The sequence below is a fragment of the Falco rusticolus genome, chromosome Z (genome assembly GCF_015220075.1).
Source record: "Falco rusticolus isolate bFalRus1 chromosome Z, bFalRus1.pri, whole genome shotgun sequence".
NCBI classification, from domain to species: domain Eukaryota; kingdom Metazoa; phylum Chordata; class Aves; order Falconiformes; family Falconidae; genus Falco; species Falco rusticolus.
Genome location: NC_051210.1, coordinates 20,869,710 through 20,891,943, shown reverse-complemented (window position 1 = coordinate 20,891,943; position 22,234 = coordinate 20,869,710). Strand labels below are relative to the sequence as shown.

General features: G+C 39.1%; 1 protein-coding gene across 1 annotated transcript in view; it reads right to left on the bottom strand.

The window, feature by feature from the left end:
- Positions 1 to 22,234, bottom strand: part of PRDM6 (PR/SET domain 6) — a 66,266-nt gene that overhangs the window by 12,961 nt on the left and 31,071 nt on the right. Inside the window, exons 2-4 of the mRNA XM_037373823.1 lie at positions 11,902 to 12,029; positions 8,147 to 8,271; positions 4,684 to 5,026 (exon numbers count right to left, since the gene is read on the bottom strand). Coding sequence (XP_037229720.1) covers positions 4,684 to 5,026; positions 8,147 to 8,271; positions 11,902 to 12,029 — 596 coding nt within the window. The remainder of the gene's footprint in view (positions 1 to 4,683; positions 5,027 to 8,146; positions 8,272 to 11,901; positions 12,030 to 22,234) is intronic.

Here is a 22,234-nt window from a genome sequence, read left to right as displayed (position 1 = left end):
GGCAGCATGGCTAGTGCCCCAAGCACTTCAGGCACAACACAGCAGCAAGGATGGCAGAGCTGGATCCACTGGGAGTTCTGGGATCACCTCCTACAAATGTTTGTGGAGGAACTAACATAAGCAGAAAGCACGCTTGAAGTGTTTTCAAACTTCTGAAGCTTCCAGGGAGAGGTGCTGCACTGTCCACCCTTTGTTGTTAGTAACTATGAGTACTGTGAGTTTGCAAACCTTTGTGAAAAGGTTATGCAAGAACAAGCATTAAATTCAGCATGATGTTTACTTTAATTGAGCAATAATCCATGGCCACTATATAAACAGAAATAGACAACTCTTACTCACAGTATTTACTTTTTTTAGGTCTGTTTTGGGAGATGTTTAAATTAATTAATGGACTTTTGGATGGTGGGAGCATCAATGTCAAGGACACAGAACCTATAAAGAAAAAGATAAACACAAAGAGGGGCTGAGCCGAGATCTTGGAGAAGAGGATCTATTAAACTGGCAACTTCAAACATCAAGCTCCTGTATTTAAAAATATCTCACCATTTAAGAGTGAGGTGCTACAGCAGAACATGAGTACAATAATATCTTCTGAGTAAACAAGAACTGCATCCATAATTCTTCAGCCATGGACACCCTTACAAAGTGGGTTTCCCCTCAAATTATCAGCTTAAATACATGGCAATCAATGAGAATATATATAAAGATGTACATATTTTATATGAAAATGTGCCACAGACAGCTCTTGGGAACTGCAGCCACCTGCCTTCCCTCAACACCAATACATCCTGAATCTGGTGAAAATAGCAAGAAAGAAGAAAGATGTCATTAAAAGAGGCTGTCTAATTCTCAGAAAAGTGGTTGTCAGTAAAAATAAAATCCAAATACTGCTCTAAAAATGATTCACTGTGATCAAGGGCTTTTGGTTACTCCTTTCTGGACCCAACCCCCACAGCCCCACCCCACCCCCACCTTGTCCTAAATAGGATTGTTTGAAATTTCTGCAGCAGGAGGAAAAAAAGGAGAAAAAAACAAAACCAAAACAAAAAAATGAAAAAAAAACCCAACCAAAAACCAGAAAAGAAAATGGATTTCTAACTCCTGCTTCAAGAAATAATTGCTCAAACTGCTTCTGTCTGGGGAGGGCTTAAAAAAAGTCCCAAAAGCTCAGAAAGTCCCAGAATTCATACCTTGATGGATTTTGATCTTCATCTCCCACTCCCACTCCAACCCCAATCACCATTAAGTTTGAAGAGAGGTCCTACAAAATCCAACAAGCTAAAAAAAACTCAGTGTAAAGGGAAAAGTAAATCATAAAGTAAACCAGTGAAAATTTAAAGTTAATTTTAATTTAAATTTTAATCCTAATCTTAATCTAAAAAACCACATTATTTTAATAATCCTCCCTACTTTGGATTCATCATTTTTTAAGATTACTTTTATTTATTAAATCATCTGCCTGTTAAATAAGACCATTTCTTTCTTACTGCCTAATAGAATTAAGCATGTTTTGGCCTTTTTCTGTGTCTGCTCTCATTGAGATGTTTCCTGAATCTAAGTGGCTTTAAATTAATTTCTTTTTTTTTAATTTCTCAAGGCCTAAACAGTCTGTTTTTCTCAAATTTCACCCCATGAGCTGGCCGCCTGTATGGATGCAAAGATGTTTTCCCTGCACTTCATGCTGTAGGTAATCAGCATAGTTGAAAAACAAATACCAAGACAAAACAGATAGTCTAAAGTAATTTCCTAAAGAAGACAGGCCCTGCTGCTTCAGTCACATCAAAGATACAGCGGCTGGTGTGCTCACAAATTGCTGACAATAAATGGGGAGCTGTTTATCAGCTGGAGCAGTGCTGTAGATATGGTTGAGAAAATACAAACCAGAGAGCTGCACCCAGTACTTCAGGCTGGCAAACAGGGACTCTTTCACAGATCATACCCTGTTCTCTTGTCTTCTGGAAATTTTGTACAACACTAGGAATTTTTCATCTGGAGAAATGCAATATGTTTAAGAAACCAGACAACTCTTCCAGCCACTGTAGGGCTAAGTAGCTGATCTACCGGTACCTGCTAAAAGACAAAAAGCTGCCTGTGATGTAAACTCAATCTGCAATGCTTTTTAAGCAGGGATATGAGAACCCAGATCCTAGGGCACTTACGATCTGCCATAACTGCTATGCTGATAATTTCAAACACTGAATCAATTGCAGTGATCTTAAGCATATTCATGTGACTGACGTGACACATGATGCTCTAAAGACGACCTATTTTTTACAGCAGTTATGTTGATGGCACACCTCACGGAAACAAAGAAGGCATTACAAGACTGGCCTCCCTCCACAAGGAGTCTGCACTATTTATTTAATGAAAACATAGAGATGTAAGCTATTTTTCCATACAGAGGGAACACAGGTGTCACAGAACAGAACACTGCAGTATCTCGTATTTATGCAACAAATTGATCCTAACTGTATACTGCAAGATCATTTAAGTTCTATGCTCTCTGTATAACACAAGAGGAAAAGTTTCTAAAGAACGGGTTTCACAGAACCAAACAAGCCAAAGAGGAAATCATCTAAATTAGCCAGTATCAATATTGAGAAAAAGGTGTTAGCTATTATAGTTTGAGTATTTCTGAAAGCTTCTGGGACTCACAACTTAAAACTCAGAGTCTTTACTTCTGTCCTCTCCACCCCAATCCTCCCCAAATCTGCTGAGTCCTTGCTGTAATCACCCTTTGCTCTCTTTGCTCCTGGGGGAGCCAACTTGTATTCTGATCTTGATAATTTTCCTGCTGTACTGTAGGTCATTTGAAGCTAAAAATGCTCTACACTTCCTTGTTGAAGCTGTTCTGCGTGGACAAATTAGGTAAGCACAGGAGAGGCAAAACAGTAAGATGTCATGAATCAGTAACCTACTAATAATGAGGGTGCTCACTTCTAAGGGCAAAGACTTAAAATCAGGCAATATTTGACACAAGACACTTAAAAGAAAACAAATAAAAATAAATAAAAATTAATAAATCAAATCTCTCACTTCCAGGATGACAGACCTAATTGTAGAACAGACTTATTCTCATTTTCTCTCTCTGGCAAAATTAATATTTAACTATCCCTTAGAGTGCAGAACTGCTCCATTAGGGGAGACGCTTCCTGCATTAACTATTATCTGCACCTTGGTTCTTCGTAACGGAAGACAAAGGTTCAAGCAAAGGAAAGGATGAAATCTAGGCATCACACCTGGTTGGATGAATCACTGAAAAAATATGTGGGGGATCCTCTCAACATACTCTTCTAGAGCCCCTGATGCAACATTTCATGCTTTACAGTATGCTTAGGATGCTTCAATACTAGAAACATAAGTGCATGAAACTTGGGAGAGTTAACCTTTGGGGACCTAAATTCTACACTGTGGCACACAAATTGACACTTGTGTCCTACAGCCTCCTTAGCACAGTGTTTTGTTTCTGCTAAGGCCAGCATATAATTCAGAAAATGTTGAAAAGACTTGTTTGCATTTGCAATATTATCACCTCTCTAAATTCTATGAAGATTTGCATGGAATCTAGTTTGCCCCTAGCATGCTTGACAGGAAAACTGAATTTATGCTCCAGTATGTTCATACCCACAGAATCACACCAGCATATGTGTACAAGTAGATAACCACAGACACAGAGACAGACATGCATACAAACACATACACAGACTCATTGTTGACTGGTTTTTTGGTAGTGTTTTGGTTAAATGTAATTCACAATTAAATGCTGCTTTTAGAACAACCTTCCAGGGATTCAGCTATTCTGCTCAAACCTTCTTCACAGCTGAAGAAGAGACAAAACATGGGCAGCCTTTTTTATTGAATTAATTTGATTTTTGTCTTTTGTCCTGCCAGCTATCAAAATTGTCAAATAAACCAGCTTTGATTCATAAATAATGGTTCCATTATATTTACTGTGCCACTGGTCAGAGTACCTGAAATTTTAATTCACTTGTTCAGCTAAATTTCATCCTCAGTTCACGGCCATAAAATTCTGTATTGACAAACTTTCAAACCAACTTTGACTCTGAGGTATCTAGTCAACATTTTTCTTCTGTGTGGATATTAGTTTATTGAATAAGTGGCATCTGTTTTCCTCCACATCACTAGTGGAGTAGGTATTTCCTTTTGACAGCTTTGCACGATTTATGGGTTTGCATGCTCTGAAGAAAAATAGTACTAAGCAAAAAATTCCAATTCATTACCTCTTAGTACTTAATTAAGTTTATACACATTGCACACTATAGGTGAACCCTGAAATGACTGTGACAGCCACTGAGCAGCAAGTTAGATTATCTTTGGAAGACAGAGAGACTTTTAATTATCTTGACCTCATTTTTCCATCTATGATATTCATAAATTTTCCTTCTATTTTGTTGCCTCCATCAGATGTACCAAACCATTCTGAAAACAAGATTATATCCTTAGCTATTTCCTTTTATCTGCACATTTAGGCACCAAATGTTTTTACAAATAGTGAAGTCAAGCAATGGTTTTTATCAGCTTACTTCACACAGCTGCAGATGAATTATGTTGTACAGGCTCCTCCTAATAATGGTTTGGTTTTGGAAATGATAACAGCTTGATAAAAGAAGCAGTGGATCTGGCTATCAGTAGATACAGAAATAAAGAGAGCCTGGGTTTTACCTGTCAGGGTTCTGCGTACACACATGCATCTGTAAGAGGATCCGCTGGGTGAAAGTCTTAAAGCATTGCCCACATTTCCAAAGATGCCAGTCACTGAACTCAGAATTTAGTTGGCTTGTTGAAGTTGGGCTTGCAAGAACTCGTTGGTTTTTGACACTGATCTGGTTAAATCCTGACTCGATGGACCCAGACTTATCCAGGAGAGAAAAATTTCTGCTACACGGAGTCTGTGGAAATACTATGGATCGCTGTGGAGTGGCGGGGGATAGTTTGCTACTTTTATTAAATGGTTGTAGGGTGTCTTGTCTGGACATGGCCTCCATTACAGTCGAAGGGACATTCACTGGGAGAAAACAAGAAAAGTAAATAAGATCCTTTTTATGCCTTTTTAAAACTAATACAGTTTTGGGAGACATGAAAAAAATACCAACATCCATTTTCTTGACACTAGAATTAAGCAACTTTATTTTAACAATGCACAAAAAAATGGGCTTGAATGAGACAGTGATCTGAATGGATGATGCTGATTCTGACACTGAAATGAAAACTCATGCAAATGGGTGTCTGAGAGTGAAAGGACTCAGAGAAGCCTGACTGTGATATACATTTATTGCACAATGGGATTGTCATCTGAAAGAGAATGCTGCTGCATTTGTGATAACCTGACTCTGCATGTTGCAGTCAGCATGTCCAATTGCTACAGCACAGACAAGCATGAATTTTGAGAGCACGGGGGAAAAATTCTTGTTCAGACATTCCTTGAGATACAGCAAGGCTTAAATATCTGCTGCAGCAATAGTTCCCTAATCCTCTTAAAGGGCAGCCACTAAGTATATTATACTATTACATCTCACAAATAGTCACAGCCAATACAATACAAAGCCAGTGACTTTACCATGACTTGTATGATTAAGGTTAATAGCAGTTAGATCACCACAAGACAATGCAAAGTATAGGCAGAGATACCTTTGCATCAATTTCCCACCTAAAAAATAGGAACAAAAGTTGTTTCCAGACCCATAAATGTCTTACGATCATCAATTAACTATGGCTTATGAGGGACTCAGATATTTCAGCAACAAATGCAATACACTGTTCTCACAAAGAAGTGATTTAATGCTGAATTTGGATGTTGCACGACACGGACAGCAGGAGGCCAAACATATAGGAGAAAGCTGAACAGCTGCCTCACTCCTTGAATACCATCTAGATCATTCACTGAATGAGGCAAGGATCCTATGGAAAAATGGGCCAGGTGATAAAAGATTGTGCCACAATGCAAAATGAAGCATAATTTAGGCCGCCTGGGCCCAGTACCCTCTCATGCTTTCTAATTTTAGCACACTCAGCCTCATGAGATAATATTTAACAGAGATTTTTAAATTCAATATGTTGTATGCATATGTCTATGTCTACCTATGTTCACACATTTATTTACTGTCACAAAGTGTTAATATGTATATTTCCACATGTAGGTATATATAGCACCTGCTAAGCAGGTGATTAGAAATTGCAACTCTGTTTATGTAAGTCATGATGATAGACTTCTAAGAGCAAATAAGAGAATTAAATTTCAGTTGTAAGCTGGAATCATCCAACATTATTTAATATACAATAAAAATGTAATACAAACTAATGTTTTGTTAACACTTTATATAATGCCAGTTACTTCACAGAGTTATGTTCTAATATCTTCCATCAATCATAATGACTCCAATATTATAATATTACATGTTATTTAATTTATGTAAGTTGAGGTCCTTCCTAGGCTATTCTTTTCTGGAGTATGTGAGGCCCTGATTTCTAAGTAGAGTTACATCCATGGGGCGGTGTATTGCAAGTTTCCAGAGATAAAATACATCTTCGATGTCTGTTCAGTTCAAGGGGCAATTTATATACCTCCATTTTGCCCCAACATTCTCACACAAGAAGCAGATCACTTTGGGGTTTTGGTTTTTTTGGTAATTTTGGTATTCATAAAAGTCCACAGAAGCAATAAGATCATGATATTAAAGACCTAAGAATATAGGCAGAATTTGTACTGGGTGAGAATACCCCTGTGCAGAAGATAAGCAGAATGTCTACTCTGAGGGCTTAAGTGGCACTTAAGTCATATACCAGCCTGCAGCTGGCTCTGTGCTCAGAGATTAATTTCATTTACTCACATTAGTCTCTCTGTGGATGAAACTCTTGTTTCGCTCACAGCAAAATAACAACTGACAATATTTAGAGATTTTAGTCATGCTTTGCTTTTCAAATCAAGGTTTGTAAGCTTCATCTCATGAAAGAAAAAATAATATTTCTATATTGTACGCTGCAGTGTGAGTTTTATCAGCAAACATTACTGCCAGCAATTAAATTTCTTTTAAACTTTTCTCAAGCCCAACAGATTTGAAAACTCAAGATGAAAAAGGATGTTATTTTTGACAGTTTAATCCCTGCTATCTTGCTGTTTTATTGCTGCATGGTTCAGTATTTAAGTTGCTATGAGATATGCGTTCACCCTAGCATTGCTGTTTAAGTATCCAAGTACTTGACCAAAAAAATACATCTTATATGTAATTGATTAAGCATGGGTAGCCACAGGGTTACTTTAGACTAAAATCAGTCAGGCATCCATTATTGGTTTCGTCCACCATGTAGATACACATAGCTGTCAAAATAGAAGAGAGGTCTTTGATGCAAACTATAATCAAGTTCCACACACAGAGTGAAACTGAGAGGTGTGCTTGGATCACCCATTCCCATTACAGACAAAGGTATCCAGCACCAGATTGCACCAGGTTTGAGTTACGAGTTACCTGCTTAATTTTGTGATTATTCCTGGCAAACTAAATGTAAAATATTGAGAAGGGTAGAAGAATGGATGGAAATGGAATGGCCAGGTTGAAATGGAGGTTCATTGTCATTTCAGGCTACTTCCACTCAGTTTGTATTCAGAGAAGCTGGCTTTTACATTTTAACCACAAGGATGTCATCTCTACAATCAGTCAGCACAGCTTGTCTTGACATACTCAGTGGTAACAGAATGAAGAGTCACTAACAGAGGCCCCATGGACCTGTAGTGCATTACTGTTTTGGCAAGACAGTGTCTTGTGGTAGGTCTGATAACAATGGAGAGGCCAAGCAAATTGGTTAAGAATAGACTAGGAATGAATCACTTATGAGGAAGAGTGATTCTACACACTACCAGGCTATGTGGGGTTGCCATGGTGGGAAATCTGTTTTTTAATTGTGCGTACCTGCACACTTCCAAACATCTCCATTTATTTAGGTAATCTTATCATGATTTTGCGCAGCTTAATTGTATCACCTTCTGGGGTTTATTTAGTACACATTGAGCTTACCTTAAATATACAACCACTTCCATTTAATATGTCTTAAAATACTCTAGAAGTATAGCTGATTAGGTATGAAACAGGAATTCTGGCTTACACAAGTAGAGATGCAAGGGAGAACTTACAATTTTCATCTTGTGCAATGCACTGGAGGGGGATTCCAAAGAAAGAAGTGTAGCTGTCATTGTACCACACCAACAGCTCGGTGCCCCTGGGGATATCTATACAAGCCCGGTAGAATATATTTGACCTAATCAAGAGGAAAAGAAAAAAATGCCTAATTTAGGAACAGAGCATTCTCCTCTTATCATATACAGTATTACAGTAGAAATCCATTGTTTTGGAAGCATTTCTGCAGATAACTAAATGAATAACTTACTGATTATTTTAAAACCATATCTATCATTAGGGAAGGACTTTGTTCCTGTAGCATAGGGTAACAACTTACAGGCACTCTGTACCTAGCATATTTTAAATAACAAGATTTTTACAAGCACCAGAATTTTATGAAAAGACAGATATTTTCTTGCAATGCCCCTTTTAAAATTATTTCAGAAATGCTACATTTTGCCCACACAACACAAGCATCGCATCAGTGGTGCACACATTTCAGTAAATTCAGCCATTTAAACAGCTTTGCATTTGTCATCTAAATTAAAGTTAACATATTTTAGGGGTAAACAGACAACAGTTCTTTCACGTAAATAAGTTCTTTTAGCAAGAGGTTTCAAGCAGCATGACATGCCCTTTCATTACAGCAATACACCACTGAAAGAGAGATCTTGGACTGTTGAGTAAAACAGACTTTGGCTTAGGGAAATAAAAGAATGGGTTTAACCTGAACATACAACCATAGAATCTTCCCCTGTATGGAACATGATGGCAATGTTGATGATCCTTCAGTAAGTACAAATTAGTGTTACCATAAATGTGATATCACATTGCTCTGTGGGAAAAGACTGTGGATATTCCTAGAACACTGAACTGGGTGTTGGGAGGGCTAAGGAAAAATCCTAGAGTCTCCAGCATAAAAGCAAGAGCCTTATTCTGACCTTGCAGTGATGTAAATAGCTTCGGAGTGATACTTCTACAGTTAACAGATTTACATGGGGGCAAAAACAGTCTAAGATTAGAATCAGGCACAAGATAAAATAAAAATGTTATCAGTTCATAGTGGCTTTTCCCTTAGGCTTCACATGGAGCAGTAAAACACACTGCTGTGAGATGGATAGAAATTCAATATATACAAGAAGAACACTACACTCTTGCTGAAGGATTACATACCAAAATGATACAGTCAAAGCACCAAGAAACGGCCATTTTTTATAACAGCTTATGTAAGGCAGGAAAACATCCATAGACCAAAAAAAAAAAAAAAAAACTGTTAGGCCTCAACCAGTTTTCTGAGTGAAGAATTGCTACAAACGTTTGCCTGAAGTTCAAGATAAAAGTGTTTAGGGCTGGTAGGCCTTAAATTTAGACTTTCTATAAAGAATTGGCTGTAGCGATGCAATTTGTTCCTTGTATAACACTGCAGACATAAGGAGAATCTTTTACCACATTTTTCATGGCAGTGAGATATGCACTTGTCAACATATTTTGTCACCGCAAAGTGGCTCTTGGCAACAGGATCATAAAGATCAATAAAAAAGTGCAGATTCTCAATATTTTACTAGCAGCTGCAAAAATTTCATTTATCTTGTTATTTTCCTCGCTTACTGCCACCCTGTCTCAGGAGGGCACTGCTAGCTAAGCAGAACGGTTTTCTTACCCTTCTATGAATATCTGACAAAAACTCTCCCCTCTGTGTTTCCCCCTCTCCTTTCCTCCTCCTTCTCCTCTTCTCCCTCTCTTTCTTCCCAGAGCTATGCATTTTGTTAATTCTTTCCACTGTTACATAAAAATGAAAACTGGAGCCACACTATAAATTACCTGCATCTCCTAACTTGAGAAAAATTGAGTCTACTTTGTACTTCACCCTTGTAACATTTCATCTCTCAGTTTGGCTTCCCTTAACATAAACACAGCAGCCCAGCAAATGAATGTGCTAAAACTAAATGACACACTTTGCCGCTGAGAGAGCAGAACTGTTTTTGAGCAATGGGTGGTCTGTGAGGCTTCGAGTAGGCAGGGAAAAAAAAGTGTAAGAGTACACCGTCCCTTACAAGCGTGCAGAGCTTCCAAAACTCGCAGAAATCTCTGCATGCTGAAGTACATCAAAGGGATTTTTCCCTTTTCGGATAATATTTCCTTTGCTGACATGTATTTAGTATTGTGGTTGGATGACTCATAAAGATAGCTTCATGGCGTCCCAACTCAGTTGAAGCAGAACACATGCCAACAAACATTATTGTCAGCCTCAAAATAAAAACAAAACGTTCAGCTAAGGGTCAATCAATCAAGAGCACTTTGAAGAAAATTCCATTTAGATATTACAAATCATAACAGAATGAATTTAAACCAGCTGACTTTCTGTGAGGAGGACGTCCATGTACAATAAAAATTAGGCTGGTTTTTCAGTGTCCAACTTTTCTATTTTCTTACACTTGGATGTAGTCACTGGTGATGGATGCCAGTTTTTTAAATTGTGTTTTTGTAGTTCATTTTATAAAGATCTGAAGTAATCGAAAACAGATCAACAGAGGGAACTCTAAGTAAAAACTCCATCATGAAAGGAGAGTTGTAAAATCCACTTAATATTGACAGATGTGTAATGACTTTCTCATGCTCACTTTTCATTTAGGTTTGTCATCTATATATATGTATGCATTTTTTTTCCTTATTTATATATATACATATGCGTGCACACACCACCACACTGAGAAATAGTTCACAAGATACCTACAAAAATACTTTTTCATCACAGCAATCTTTATTCATTATCCAGTGTGTTTATTTAAAATCCAATGGGATCTTAGCTATAGATATCAGATATTTAAGGGTATAATAAAAGATTTGTAATGTATAAATAGGATTGTTACTTTTTTAACTGCAGCATTCTTTAGTCAACTGGCCAGAGAATAAAAAAGCTGAAAATGCAATTGAACAATTTTACCATTGTTAAATTGGAACCCTATGGGATAATCAAACTTTATATATTTCATTTAGCTTGCTTTTGTATGTTTTATTTTTAATTTTAAAGGTACTTTAAATAAGTTTAAGATTCTTCCTAAAGAAAAGAAACTCCACTTTCTAAAGGAACTAGCAAAAATCAGGATTGCTCACTGTGAGTGGCAAGCCCGGGGCATTCTTTGATGTGCTTCCTACCACATTTAATAAGGCCAAGCAGTTGCTTCTGATTCTGAGGCAAAAGATTTGTTTATAGCTGAGATCATTTATTTATGTAATGCATCGTCTGGGTTTTCTGAATCTGTTTGCGAGTACAGAGTAAAATGCACCGTAATTTCTTTACATTTCTCTTCACATTTTGACCTTCTCTAGCCAGCGACATAAGAGGCACAAGCACAGCAATCTTGGCTAGCAGGTGCACTCAACATATAAGCTTTAGGTCTATACATACCTCATGACCAACTCTCAGAAAGGCTCTGTGTTCAAAACTCCTCTCTTGCCATTTTCCCCCTTCCTCTAGCACATGCGTCTTTATCAAGGGCAGAAGATTGCTCATACTAGCTTGCTTCTGATCAGACTGTTTGAAAAGGTGCAGAGGGCTCTATGCAGTGTGGTGGTCACACTGGTGACACAGCGCTGTACTTGGTCCCAGGAGCTCCGCTCTGCAGCTGTTGTCTTGCCCGAAATGAGCACACTCACAAAGCTCTGCTGCTTTCTTTGCCATCAAAGGCAATAGCACTGGTCACAGTTACAATCTGACTTTTCACTAAAAACATTTTCATTTTGTTGCATTAATGAAAAAATACTTTACCTGTACTGAACCACTGTTAAATTCTGTTCCCCACAGTGCCTTGCACATCGGATATACCTCATCCAGCTTGACTTGCTGGGTTCTCCACCATCAATAAAGTGCTGCAGTGTCCCATCTTGGTCATATATCTGGGGGAGATGTCACAAGGTCAAGTAGTTAGAACAAATCATCAGCAATCATTTTCACTACTTTGCTGGTGTCTCTCTGTGCCTTTTCTAGGAATTTATTGCCATGAGATTTGTCATTGCGTACTGATGCTCTTGGAAATCTACAGGCAACAGCAGAAAAGTATTTTGGGGGATGCAAGTTTATCATGTTTCTTTTTATCAAGCCAATCTTTTTGTATTAAACATATTTGTGGTGTCTCAAAGATGTGACCATGTTTCCCAAAGAATATTTAACCTACTTTGACAGGCTGGTCTTAAATAATGAACTGCCAAATAAACAAGAAAATCTGGATGTAAAGTCTGCATTGAAATAGCTGGAACATCTGAGCAAGAGGCAGTAGTAATCCCTAAACAAGTATCCCTCCCTTCACATCTCAGTTGCAGCAAAAGCATGTACTTCAGCAACCTCACATGATACATTAGGGAGTTGTAGGATTCATAATACCAAAACAAATGAGAATAGAAGGAAAAAGAGAGTTGAAGACGCCTTTAGAAGCTCCCTTGGGACATATAATTTTTTGAAGTAGTAAATGAGAAACTCATCCTGAGGGAATCATGGTTTTCCTAAACATGACATTCCTGTTAAGGACATGAGAGCCAGTTACAGTAATTTTTTAGAAAGACAGTATTATGTATCTATTCAGCACCGGATGCTCCCTCTGAAGTGGAAAAATAAAATTGCTCTGGAGGCTCTGAAATGAAAAGGTACATGTTTCATGCACACTTGTCCTTCTGACTGCTTACAAAAGTGTTACCTAGGAAGTGCTAATCCTAGTAGAAGCACACACTCTTGCAGTATTCTTACCTGTTACATCATTACTTCGTTAAACTTCAGAAATGCATCTGAACAATTAGGTGCTTATCTGAAGCAAACCTGATATTAAGATCTTTTGCACTCCACAGACACCATCTGCTTTAATAATCCTATGCCAAAAATGTTATTGCTTTTGAAATTCTATGAGCGTAAATTGATGTCTTCTTGAAAGTACTAATTCCGCTGATTAAAGAGGAAGCACAATTATTACATTCACTGAACATTTCTAGAGCAAGCAAATTAATGATCTTGTATTCCTACTTCAATATCAAGAGAATAATCTCAGAAATTATGTGACTATTTTCAATATTTCTGATTTATTAAAAGAGTGTTTCCTATGATGCATACAAAAACATACACAGGAATCAGAATCTCATTCTTTACCACATGAGTCTCAAATTCAGGAGCCAGCTTTCCTTTTGCTTTTGACCAAGAGGGACTGGGAGTAATCACGAGCAATGTATCCATTGCTAGAGCATGAGAGACAGGGAAATCAAGTGCCTACAGAGATCCTTATCACTTGTTCCTGAGTGCCTGTGACAAGGACCAGGTGGAACCTGGCCAGTCATTCCTGGGTTGATGAAGCAAGATGCTACCCCAGCATGCACTGAGCGGTGGAATAAGGTCAGAGAAATCAGGAGTACTCAGAGGCAAACAAATGCTCCAATACCAAGGATTTATTTTACTTTTTATATATGGTAGCTTGTTGATTATTAGCAAGGACCTATTCTTATGTAAACATGTTAATGTGTGTTGAATGTAAGACCATAATATGCTAAACAGTAAAAATTTGTAATGGAAATGGGAACGTTTTACAGGAAATCAGCCTACAAAAAGGAAGAGAAGGATAAATGAGTAACTGTGCTTGGCTGGGACCATTTTGGCCGTATCTATCCAAACAGTCTCAGCACAGTGTTTATTATCCATTCATTTACATGGTGCTTACTAGCATAATAATATGTGGCTTAACATGAGGCAAAAATGATTCCCTTCAAGAAAGAGCTGATAGCTTCCTAATCCCCAGGTGATATGAAAAAGGAAAGACAAAGATGACTGCTATAATCAGTACTGACAGTCATATCTGGATACACAGGGACTCTCTCATGATTTTGTGTATATGGACAGTCAAGAGCTTGCATGAGAAATTAAATGAAAATGCAGAACTGGACCTTTCTCAGGCCTTGGCCTGAAGTAGGAAGGACTGCTCTACAAGCAAGACTAAATATTTTCAAATGCTTTATTCTTGCAAGTACTGATGCATCACTGAAATTATGTTCTCCTTTCCTAGGGGAATATTTACTGACATTGCAAATAAACCTGCATAGTCAGAATCCATCTCACTGCATTCTTAGCCCTGTCCTTAAGGGAATGAAAACCTACCTGTAAGGAAGCAGAAATCCTAACCTTAGAAGGGAAACAGCAACACTGCATTGTATCTGTTTATTTGTCAAACTGCATAATGCAGGTTAAAATCTGGAAAAAAAATAACTGATATGGGTGTTGTTATTATTCATATTACCAGCGTGCACCAGTTATTGTTCATTTTACAATTGCCTAAATCTGGCAACCACTATATAATTGCCTGAAGAAACCATCATCAGGGAGCAAATCATGACCTGCCATTACAGAGGAAAAGCAAACCTGGAATGCAAGCTGTGAACCCAGACAATATAGCAAACTATATGAATATACATATTCGCCTGCATCTGTATGGCACATGCATATAGACTTAAATACTCTTAGCATCTATTACAAAAACTACTGCAGAATCTTATTATAAACTGATGTTACTGAAAATCTTTGACTACCTCACTAGATCACTACACCAATCTACACTGGCATAACTTTTAACACATTGCGAGAGCCTCATGGCAAAGCAAAATACTGTTTCTCCAACTCCCTACAGAGAATGCATGTATTTTTTTCTGTATCTCATTGATCTAAGTGGTGGAAACCAAATCAGTTATTTCATTTTTCTACTTTGATTACACTTGGAAATGTTATCTAAACTGCAAACTGTATCTTTTCCCTCTTCTGACCTAAAGTAATTGTTAATTGTTGGTTTTGCTGACTTTTAAGTGGGTGGGGTTTTTTTTGCTTTTGCTTTAAAAGTGTCAGAGCTTTAAGATTTCTTTCTTATAATCTGTTCCAGTTTTGAGGAATGCACCAGACTACTGGCAGAGACCAGTGTCTGATAAAAGAGGACTGCACTCACTTTCTGATTTGACAATTCTTGTGTTCCTCCTTAGCAGTTCCCATACAATTAATTAACTTCTTAATAGGTTCTTTACTATTTACAGGAAGTTTACTGGTATGTTAAATATCAAGAGACTCAGAATGTGAAGCATATTATTAAAATCTATGAATTTCATCCTTATACTTCAGAATACAACAGAAATAGCTTCAATTTCCAAGAAAGTAAGTCCAAAGTGTAACCAGCACAATTCAAGTCTTCTCTTTTCCATTTTGTATAGTCTTTCCTCACAAACACCAGTTTACTCAGTAACCAAGACATAAATACAAGTCAGGTTCATCTTGCAATGGTGTCAAATATAACTTAAATATGAAGGATTGGATTTATTACTTGTTGGATTGGTTCTTGATAATTGTATGGCAGTTGTAGATACTGAAACTTACAACGACAATGAAAATAGCAATTTATAATGGCAATGATAATATCATTTATAAAGCATACTGCACCTCATATAAGTGATGCTCTAAAAGCTGTGAATGACCATTACTAAGTAAAATAAACAGCAGTTGCTGGAACATCTGTCACTCTGGCAACATACCAAACCTAGGTAGGACCATGTAAGATTTAAATTGTATTAACAGGCGAGGCACAGCACTAAACAGTCTTCTGAGAACTCTCGATTACTTCAGTACTGACACAGTCAGTATTGCTCACTTGGATAGACAGGGGCAAATGTAATTCCAATGCTAAAGATTGTCATTCAGATTTCTGATATAGATGTCACAGAATTTTAGAATAAACGAGTCCAAATGTAATAGCACTGCTGCCAAGAAATCCGAAATATGAAGCAATTAAAAACAATTTCACAGAAAAGACAGGGAGAGTTAGTTCATTGGAGCTCTTTCCTCTCTATCTGTTCTTTTCCTTTATTCTCGTTCCATGTCCCGCTAAAGGATTGTGTCTTCGGAAGTTCTGTCTACATTTTATTTTCCCATTTAGTCAAATAAAAAAGGCATTAGCATACAAATTAATCAACCTCTCATTTTCCTTGCAGGCAGAGCGAGAAAAGATTGGTCCTGAAAGTGGAATTTTTCTTTGCATGTATTTTTTTTGGTAAAAGTAGCTATTAGAGATATTTTTTTATGTTGCAAGACATCAAAAGAGACGCAAAGAAAACCACAAAACATGTAAGAATTAATTCTTACCATTAGTAGAGAATCTTGCTTTTTGGTGTTTCACTACTATTCTCATTGACAGCATATGCATAAGGGTCATAGGCTTTTCAAATCACTTGGTATTAGCCTTCTCCTACAAGAAGTCCTACCCTTGACTTCAGAGATAGAACTCAAGACTCAAGATAGCAAGTACTTTTGATGAGTGCATACATTTCATAAATCATCAGCTATGCAATTTAAAACCACAGAAATACTGTAAACTACTGGAAATATGGAGAAAAAGGTTGTAACAATCTAATGAAACAGCCTGACACGTCAGATATGGTAGCATCCTTACAAGTTATATTCATTCTATAACAATGTATGAACCTACAAGCTACAGCAACACAGAAAGCTTCTTTCTTCACTGGCTTGGATATCAGAACTGAATAATGTCTGCAGTAGGCAAATCTCACTACAGCGAGACATTGTTTTTAACATAACAACACTACAACATCCTCTACAGGTGACTGTATCATAAAGAGAAGTTGTTAACAATGCCAAAAGGAGCAACGTTTATAAGCCTGTGTACTTAGATGACAGCCTGTGAAAAATGTGCAATTATAGAACCATAGAATCATGGAATTATTTAGGTTGGAAAAGACCTTTAAGATCATCAAGTCCAACAGCAAACCTAACATTGCCAAGTTCACCACTAAACCATGTCCCTAAGCACCACATTTACATGTCTTTCAAATACCTCCAGGGACAGTGACTCAACCACTTCCCTGGGAAGCCTGTTCCAATGCTTGACAACCATCTCAATTAAGATTTTTTTTCCTAATATCCAGTCTAAACCTTCCCTGGCACAACTTCAGGCTGTTTCCTCTTGTACTGTTGCTTATTAATTGGGAAAAGAGACCGACAGCCACATCACTACAGCCCCCTGACAGGGAATTGCAGAGGGCAATTAGATCTCCCCTCGGCCTCCTTTTCTCCAGGCTAAAGGACCCTGGTTCCCTCAGCCGCTCCTCATCAGCCCTGTGCCCCAGCCCCTTCCCCAGCCCCGCTGCCCGTCTCTGGACACGCTCCAGCCCCTCTACGTCCCCCTTGCAGTGAGGGGCCCAGACCTGAACACAGGGTTCGAGGGGCGGCCTCAGCAGTGCCCAGGGCAGGGGGACGGTCACTGCCCTGGTCCTGCTGGCCACACTGCTGGGGACACCGGCCAGGACGCTGCTGGCCGCCTGGGCCCCCTGGGCACACTGCTGGCTCCTGCCCAGCCGGCCGTCACCCAGCACCCCCAGGCCCTTTCCCACCAGGCCCTTTCCAGCCGCTCTGCCCCAGCCTGCAGCGCTGCGTGGGGCTGGTGTGACCCAAGGGCAGGACCCGGCACTGAGCCCTGCTGAACCTCACACAACTGGCCTGGGCCCATCGCTCCAGCCTGCCCAGGTCCCCCTGCAGAGCCTCCTGCCCTCAGGCAGGTCAACACTTGCCCCCAGCCTGGTGCCATCTGCAAATTTCATGAGGGTGCACTTGATCCCCTTTTCCAGATCATCAATAAAGACATTAAACAGAACAGGCCCCAACACTGAGCCCTGGAGAACACCACCTGTGACCAGCTGCCAACTGGATGTAACCCCATTCCCCACCACTCTTCGGGTCCAGCCATCCAGCCAGATTTTTACTCAGCGAGGAGTGCGCCCATCCATGGGCAGCCAGCTTCTCCAGGAGAATGTGGTGGGAAACTGTGTCAAAGGCTCAACTGAAGTCCAGGCAGACAACATCCACAGCCCTTCCCTCATGCACTGAGCCACTCACCTTGTCACAGCAGGACAGCAGCAGGTTAGTCAAGCAGGACCTGCCTTTCACAAACCCCTGCTGGCTGGGCCTGATGCCCTGGTTGTCCTGTATGTGCTGTGTGATGGCACCCAGAATGATCTGCTCCATAACCTTCCCTGGCACCAGAGTCAGACCAACAGGGCTGTAGGTCCCTGGATCTTCCCAGCAGGACATCTTGTAGATGGGCATCATGTTTGCCCAGCCAACTGGGACCTCCCCGATATAACCAGGGCTGCAGATAAATGACTGAAAGTGGCTCAGTGAGCACTTCAGGCAGCTGCCTCAGTACCCTTGGGTGGATCCCATCCTGCCCCATAGACTTCTGTATGTCTAAGTGCTGTAGTAGGTCACTATCCATTTCCCCTTGGATTGTGGGGGCTCCATTCTGTTCCCTGTCCCTGTCTTTCCAGCTCAGGGGGACAGGTACCCCAAGAACAGCTGGTCCTTACTATTAAAGACTGAGGCAAAGGTGGCATTAAGTACCTCACTCTTTTCCTCAGCCTTTGTCACTATGCTTCCCCCAACATCCAACCAGGTATGGAGAGTCTCTGTTGCTCTCCATTTGTTGTTAACATATTCATAGCAACATTTTTTATTGTCTTTTTATGGCAGTAGCCAGATTAAGTTTCAGTTGGGCTTTGGCCCTTCTAATTTTCTCCCTGAAAAAACTCATGACATCCCTGTAGTCCTCCTGAGATGCCTGCCCCTTCTTCCCAAGGTCATAAACTCTCTTTTTTTCCCTCACTTCCAGCCAAAGCTCTCTGTTCAGCCAGGTTGCTGTTCTTCCCTGACAGCTCATCTTTCAGCATGTGGGGATAGCCTGCTCCTGCACCTTTACGATTTCCTTCTTGAGGAATGTCCAGCCTTTCTGGTCCCCTTTGCCCTTCAGGACTGCCTCCCAAGGGACTCCGTCAACCAGGCTCCTCAACAGGCCAAAGTCAGCCCTCTGGAAGTCCAAGGTAGTGGTTCTGCTGACCCCCTTCCTTACTTCCAGAATTGAAAACTCCTATCATTTTGTGATCATTATGCCCAGGACGGCCTACAGCCATCATGTCCCCACAAATCCTTCTCTGCAAACAGCAGGTCCAGTGGTGTGCCTTCCCTAGCTGGCTCACTCACCAGCTGTGTCAGGTAGTTATCTTCCATGTACTACAGGAACCTCCTAGACTGTTTCCTCTCTGCTGTATTGTATTCCCAGCAGACATCTGGTAAGCTCAAGTTCCCCACAAGAAAAAGGGCTAGAGCTTGTGAGACTTTTTCCAACTACTTATAGAATATTCAGCCTGCCTCTCCATCCTGGCTGGGTGGTCTATAACAGACTCCTACCATGATATCAGCCTTCCCCTTGATTCTTACCCATAACACTCAACCCTGTCATCATCATCATTAAGCCTTAGACAATCAAAACACTCCCTTACAGGGCTAACCCACCGCCTCTTCTTCCTTGCCTGTCCCTTCTGAACACTTTATAGCCATCCATTGCAACGTTCCAGTTGTGTGAGTCATCCCACCAAGATTTTCATGATATCAACCATGTCATAGTTTTCCAGATGCATAGTGGCTTCCAGCTCCTCCTGTCTGTTGCTCATGCTGCCAACTATGGAAGATTACATTCGGAGACTGGACCTATAAAGCCTATTCTTTACAACAGAGAAAGCATCCCTGCTTGTCTCCCTTTGTCAGAGCCAGTAAGACCCACAGCCTAACACATAACCTTTCTGATGCATCCAAAACCTTGGAGTCCAGTTTCCTCCCTCAGGCCCATAACTCTTCAGCCACTCAGGCTGTGTTTCTCTGTCCATTTGTTCACTTGGGATGTTTGGAGAAGAAAACTACAGGCAAAAAGGCCCAGGATTTCTGTGTCTCCTACAGTCCTTTTCGGGCTGGTTTGAGTATTTAATTATTTCCTTTGAAGGAAACTGCCATTTCTTTAAGTTTTTATTTATTTATTTATTTGCTTTGCAGCGTTGTATTCACCCCCTGGAATAAACTAGTGCTGTAAGTAAAGCTGAATGCACATATGCTTTGATAGATTGGAGGAGAGCCTTACCGTGGCCTTACCTGCAGAACAGAGCTCTACAGACATCTTAACGAATGACAAGGATGGTTAGTTTTTCCATAGAGCTGAAAAAATAGTGAACATCCATGTTTCTGAAAAGCTCTTGAGACTCACATAGGTAAGTGCACAGTAAAATTCAGTGATCTGACTTGCCTGAGGCAGTTACTGCCAAGCAAAACGTCAGTGAACTGTAGCGTTTATTATGACATGTATACATTATTTATTTGTTAGCATTTCTAATCATGTCAAACTGAAAGAAAACTGGATTGTATGCATGACTTGATAATTTAGTCATTTAGATTGGATTCTGTGTAGTACATTAGTGCCTATCTCCCTTGGAAATCAACACAGGGCCAGAGGACCTCATTATCTACAAAGTTGGAAAAGTTCAGAAGATGCTGTAGGAACCAAAAGAGAGGAGACAACTGACAAAATTTCCTGAATAGATTACATTTAAGAAGGTTAGTTTAGGCTGAAAATCAAACTACAGCTGGGCTGATATTTGTTGATAACAAATGTTTGAAGAATGAATGCTTTTAGATTCTAAATGTCTTTAGCATTAGGACCTGGGCGTCTGATTCAGAGTCGGAGAGCTCTTCTGAATACGCATCTTCTCCCTGTTACTGAATGAGAAAGCTGTGTAGAAACAGCCACACATTTAGCCATCACATCTGTCTCCTTTCATTCACTAGCTTGGTGACTAAGGCAGGCCATTCAGCAAACATTTTAAGAATAACTCGTAGTCTCTATATAAAACAAAATATGAAGTATGATGAAACTCAGAAGCAAACTGCAATACGTGGAAAAGTTTACAAACACAGATTAACTAAAAAGAAATACTGATGTTGCTAGATAATAATATTATATAATCACATCCTTTACAAAGGCCATGTCTCAAACATTGAAATACTTTGTAAATGGCATACTATCTTTTCAATTACCTATACAGTAAACAGGCAAATTATTCTTAGCCAATATAAAGAAATGCCTATTCATCACATTGAGATAACTCTAACTTTGATGCCTAATAAGTATTACTGAATTTGTAATAATCAACCTCACATATAAAACTGGTATGAAAAAAATATTAGCATACATATCAGCAACTTCAATTTACTATAAGCAGAAACATTTGGACAGATTCCCTATTCATCTGTATGGACATTATTTCAGAAAAATACTAGTTATAAATGCTTCTCATATATTTGGGTTGCCACTTAAAATATGCCTTCATATTCTTTATGGATGGATGTCAGAATTAAAACTATAAATATACTACAGATTACATCTAAACTTGTTGGCTTATGATGAAATACGAATACTTTATTCTTATTATGTAGATCGTGAAAGCTAGTTAATACAGTCTTTACATGTATGTGAAATAAATCTATGTCAGTAACTAGTTACTTACTTTGAAGTGCTTCTATTTTTTAAACACCTGGATAATATTTTGTTGCCATGTAGAAAATTAAATGGTTCTTTTAAAGAATGATTTTTCCTTTTGCAATTTTTGTATCACATGCAAAATGATGTAATTTCTTAATACTTTGAATTAGCATGAAAATTTCCAAATTTTTTTAACTGCACTGAAGCATTCTGAACTGCTATAAACTATTAACAGAATAGAAATGTGAAATAAGCAAGGAGGAAATATCAGGAGGCCTCACTGGTTAAAATCAGACTAAAATGTTCTCCAACATTTGCTGGCAATAATCTCCTTGAGATGCAACACCTCTGTGAAAACGCACAGAAATATATCCTGACAGCCAATGGTCTTTCAACTGCTCACACTATTCAAAGCAATTTTCTACAATTAGCCATATCTGATATGGAGTGTGCATCTCGTAATATCTGCGTAATGTTTCTTCTCTTTAATCTAGCAGGCATCATCTAGCAAATTTTATAAAAGAGAATACTTGCCAACTAATATTAAAAGCTATTTAGTTTTAATGTTTCTCAAAGGATTATAGCATATGAAACTATAAACATTGTTTTGAACTGTCTGTGCTAGGTGAAAGGCTTCATCTCTCACTTAGACCCCAGTCCAGCAAACACTTATGCACATGTTGTAGTCCCATTGATCTCAATGGGACTACTCGTGTGTGA